This window comes from Myotis davidii, unplaced genomic scaffold (genome assembly GCF_000327345.1).
Source record: "Myotis davidii unplaced genomic scaffold, ASM32734v1 scaffold534, whole genome shotgun sequence".
Lineage (NCBI taxonomy): Eukaryota > Metazoa > Chordata > Mammalia > Chiroptera > Vespertilionidae > Myotis > Myotis davidii.
Genome location: NW_006286678.1, coordinates 7077146 through 7082451, shown reverse-complemented (window position 1 = coordinate 7082451; position 5306 = coordinate 7077146). Strand labels below are relative to the sequence as shown.

At 39.5% G+C, this 5306-nt stretch overlaps 1 protein-coding gene across 1 annotated transcript in view; it reads right to left on the bottom strand.

Moving 5' to 3' along the window:
• The window catches only part of SMU1 (smu-1 suppressor of mec-8 and unc-52 homolog (C. elegans)), a 22372-nt gene that overhangs the window by 3378 nt on the left and 13688 nt on the right, over positions 1 to 5306 (bottom strand). Inside the window, exons 7-10 of the mRNA XM_006758592.2 lie at positions 4771 to 4887; positions 3994 to 4121; positions 3287 to 3413; positions 779 to 946 (exon numbers count right to left, since the gene is read on the bottom strand). Of these exons, the coding sequence (XP_006758655.1) occupies positions 779 to 946; positions 3287 to 3413; positions 3994 to 4121; positions 4771 to 4887 (540 nt within the window). The remainder of the gene's footprint in view (positions 1 to 778; positions 947 to 3286; positions 3414 to 3993; positions 4122 to 4770; positions 4888 to 5306) is intronic.

Genomic DNA, 5306 nt, shown 5'->3' with positions numbered 1-5306 from the left:
TCATTGGGGAAAGAGTACACAGGAACAATTTCTTTATGAATCTAAAATTATTTTTGTTTAATAAAAAGTCTTTAAAATGTCAAGTAGAAAATGAGGAAGTAGGGCACCTATAGTTACTATGCAGGGCCCAGCAGATACCACAGACCAACCATCTCAACCAAGGATCTTAAAGCACTAATTTCTATTAGTTATAGGGACTAAAGGAATAGAGTTCCATACACAAGCCCCTGGGTCTTCTCCATGCTCAGCAGAATCCCAAGTGCCCAAGCCAACATTTCAATAGCACCACCACATGTTCCCAGACCTCGAGACCTCAACCTTGAAGCTGCTAATGTCCCTGGTGCTACAAAAGTGAGGTTCCTTGGGAACCATGCAAATGTGCTGATTACAAATACACATCATGAAAATATGGTTGCCCTTCTCCAATTAGCGTTCTATCTGAGATCATGTGGTAGCTAGATGTTCCAAATTGGTAACTGACACATTCTATCTCCCTCACTCTGACAGGAATTGTTAATCTTAAACTCTTCAATGAGATTCTGCAGAGGCAAGAGCCTCACTTACCCCAAGGATGCAAAAGAAGAACATAATATACAAAAACCCTGGGGAAAGGAGATAACTTTTGAAAAGCTGAAGAATATAGTTTAAGTAATCATTTGAATAACAAATACAGTGTGTATGCTTTTTGGAGTGGTGAACCCATATTTGGTTACTGGAAGGGCCAGGACCAAGACATGCTGATTTGGGAATGGTCCACAGGCACTTCCGGAGCACTCACCTGCCCTTGCATGTTCATGATGACCACTGTGTTTGATCTGTTGCACACCACAAAGTGCTCTGGGTTTTTAGGAAGCAGGATCACACTGTTGACAGTGATGTCTGTCCCTGCAGTGCTGCCCAGGGATTTAAAGGTATTTGAACATTCTGTGGTCTTCATATTCCATATCTATGAGAAAAAATAAATAAAAATAAAAAAATTAAAGCCTAAGAATTTCTACAGCTTTGAGATTTTATTTATTTTGTTTGTTTAAATATATTTTTATTGATTTCAGAGAGGAAGGGAGAGGGAGAGAGAAACATCAGTGATGAGAGAGAATCACTGATCAGCTGACTCCTGCACACCCGCTACTGGGGAATAAGTCCGCAACCCAGGCATGTGCCCTTGACTGGAATAGAACCTGGGACGCTTCAGTCCGCACGCTGACGCTCTATCCACTTGAGCCAAACCAGCTAGGGCTACAGTTTTGAGGTTTTAAACAACGAAAATCAGATTACTAAAACAGATAAACTGTCTCCAAAAATAAAGTTATTGACATCTGAGATGCACTCAGAAAAGGAATGGACCAAATACTGACGGCATAAGCTTTGTCTGGACACCACTCACTTAATGAGGCATAAAAGCCTCAAAGGTATGGACTATGTTGTGTCTTCTCTGTGCCTTCAACAGAGCTTAGCACAAAGCAGATGCTGAATACCCATAAACAGAAGGAAATAGCTGCCCACTATTTAGCGCCCAACTATTTATTTTCCCAATAAACACTGTAATTATCTGTCCCAATCTTCTCTAAAGCCCAGTTGCCTAGAAGAGAAATGAACATTTCAGGTATCAAGAGTTCAAAGGGTTTTAGTGTTTTGTCTAAAAAGTCAGTGAGATGCTTTACCCTTTCCACTGTGGAACAAAGGAAAAGACCTCAAAACAAAGCGGCCTTGTTTTTTTTGTTTGTTTGTTTTTAATATATTTTATTGATTTTTTACAGAGAGGAAGGGAGAGAGATAGAGAGTTAGAAACATGGATGAGAGAGAAACATCGACCAGCTGCCTCTTACACATCTCCCACTGGGGATGTGCCCGCAACCCAGGTACACGCCCTTGATCAGAACCGAACCTGGGTCCTTTCAGTCCGCAGGCCAACGCTCTATCCACTGAGCCAAACCGGTTTCGGCCAAAGCGGCCTTGTTAAACCCCCTTCCAATGGCATCTTGTGAGGTCCTATACATAGTACAAAGAGGGCAAATCCCATGACTAAAATACTAAGAGTCTTGCATATTTCCCCATCCATCCTGAGGAAAAGTATATCTCCTACCCTCAGGTTTCTGGTTAGATTCCCAAGCCAGAACAAATCTCAGAGTGTGGTCTGACTTTTAGGGGTTTGTGTTAAAATGTTGAGGTCTTTTGCTACAAGACTTGCATAAGGCAGCCCTAGCTGGTTTGGGTCAGTGGAGAGAGTGTTGGTCTGTGGACTGAGGGGTCCCAGGTTCGATTCCAGTCAAGGGCACATGCCTGGGTTGCGGGCTCCATCCCCAGTGGGGGGTGTACAGGAGGCAGCCAATCAATGATTCTCTCTCATCATTGATGTTTCTATCTCTCTCCTTCTCCCTTCCTCTATGAAATAAAAAAATAAAAATAAAAAAAGACTTGCCTAAGGCAATTTAAAAGCAGATCTAGAATGTAAATGGAATGTCTCAAGATCCTCAGCAATTTACTACTTGGACTTCTCATCTTTTCTAGAAAATGAGACCCTCTCTTAAGATACTGAAGATCCATTACTTTCAGCTGAGGGCATTAAATAAGTATCTGAGAGAGGGCTTGGTTTTTTTTTGTTTTGTTTTTTAAAATACATTTGATTGATTCTCCAGAGAGAGGAAGGGAGAGGAATAGAGAGTCAGAAACATCGATGAGAGAGAAACATCAATCAGCTACCTCCTGCACACCCCCCACTGGGGATGTGCCCGCAATCAAGGTACATGCCCTTGACTGGAATGGAACCTGGGACCCCTCAGTCCACAGGCCGACACTCTATCCACTGAGCCAAACCGGTCAGGGCAGCGCTTGGTTTTAACTCTAAACCTCTTCTGTTCCTCTATAAATGCTAGTAGGAAGACCCTAAATGTGGGTGTCAGGGCAGGATGAGGCTGAGCAACAAAAAAGATAGCTATTTATTTGGCCACTGAGCCCTTTGTGAATTTTTGGTGGGTGGACCATACCTATGACAAGATCAAATTTAAACACTGTAAATGGGGGATGACTTAAACCTCAGACTCCACAGGTTTCCTCTTTTCCTACACATGCTAAAGTCTGATTTTGTAGATTTGAGATTTGAGGTTCCTAGGCCAATAGGAATTACCCACAGAATATTATTACTGTCTCAGACTCTCCTCAATTATAACTAAAATAGCTAGTAAAGAGGTTTACTCCATCACAATTATCACCATTACCACCACTGAAAACTCCTTAAAGGCAAAAATGGAATGGATACCCCAAAATAATCCAGTAGCAAATACTTAACCTTTACAGTGCCATCAGAGGATGCACTAATAATATAATGTCCATCTTGTGTAAATGTTGCTTCATTAACAAAGGAAGAATGGCCACGAAATTCCTTCAGGGTCTTCCCAGATTTTAAACCATGAATTCTATCACACATAAAAGGAAATGAAAAGAACAATTAATATTCTATATATTATGGTTGAGACTAAGTCTTGAATACATTTTAGATGAATTACAGAAGCTCCTGTTATAATATTAAGTGAAGAAACGGGATTATGCATTTATGTATGCAGTATAATTTTCATTATGTCAAACAATCAAACAAAAATAAAACCAAAGGTTGGCACAGAAACTGGTAGAAAATATGCAAATGATACCACAGGTTTCTGTTCAGGGACAGACTTCTAGGTCTTGGCTAGATGCCAGGAATCTGTTTTTGTAATATGCCCTCTAACATGATTCTGATGCAGGTGGGTAATGAGGCTAGATGCCAGGAATCTGTTTTTGTAATATGCCCTCTAACATGATTCTGATGCAGGTGGGTAATGACTCAAGTAGACAAAATTATAGCACTGTGTCAGCTGTACTCTGCCTGGGAAACAAGATCTCACATACCTCACTCTCTATATAATACCATCCTGGTGAAAGTATAAGGAATCACTAGTACTTTCCTTCAGAGCTTCATCACATCAAAGCCAAGTAAGGACAGTGGGGATTCTTACTTACCTAATTGTCTGGTCAAAAGAGGCACTGAGGATCTGACTGCTATCCTTAGAAAAGCTTAGACAGGTGACACCTTTACTGTGTGCCCTTTCAAATCTCCTTAAACACTGTCCACTCTGAATTTTCCAGACCTTTATTAAAAAAAAAATAGTAAAAACTTGTAAATAGAATGTCCATAGAGCCAAGCAAGATGCAATGCTCACTAATGTACTAAAACAGCATTAAAAATGCATGCTAATAGCTGAATATATGTTTGATTTACACAGAACAATGATAACTGAATCCTTTGAAAGTTAAACCTCTTTCCTTGTAAATTATTAAAACAAAGATTTAGACTAAGTTCACTTAGCAGAGACTACTTCTGTATTTTACCTAGCTCATGGCATTTTACCAGCAATTAAATACAAGCCACAGCTAATCAACTGCAGACTACCCCATTCCTTTAAAAAATCCCATTCACTAGAAACAAAGAAAAAAACACTCACAAAGTACAACACATCATATAAAGTGAGCAATGGTGGTACAGCAGAAAGGGCATGAGCAGATTTGAATTGAAGTCTCAGACCTATTGCTCACTAACTGTGACCTAAACAAATTATTGGAACTCACTAGGCAGAGCTGTTATTAGGATTAAACAAGAAAAAGTAAACTGATTATCAGCACAAAATTTATGGTCAACAAATAGTAGCTGTTATCAAGCTCATATCATATGTAGGACACTCCCTCATTACAGAACTCTCCGAATGTCTGCATACCAGAGTTTGTGCCACTTATCCATACCTTGATTTTTCCATCTTGAGCCCCAGTTGCTAACATTTCTGTATCTCTGCTGAAACACATGCAGAGAACAGCATCATCCATCATCATAAAGTTATCCTGGGCCTGGTACTTAAGATCCTAAAGGAAACAATGATAAGCAGTTATCAAAACAACAAAAAACCCTGCTACCCCAGATCTCTACAAACTCACTAAAATCAGGATAATGGCTTGTACATACTCTAAATCTCCAAAGCAAATAGTAGTGGCATGGACACAAATTCCTAACAAATGACTAACACTGGGAATCAATTTTACACAATTCAAACATTATAAAAAATGCCAACATAACAGCTTATATATTTTGCTTACTAATCTTTTTTCTTTTAAATAAACACTTTTATTACATGAAAAAATATGGAACACTTTATGAATTTGCATGTCATCTTGTGCAGGGGCCACGCTAATCTTCTCTGTATCATCCAATTTTAGTGTGTGTGCTGCTGAAGCGAGCATGCTTACTAATCTTTTTTCTTTTAAATAAACACTTTTATTACATG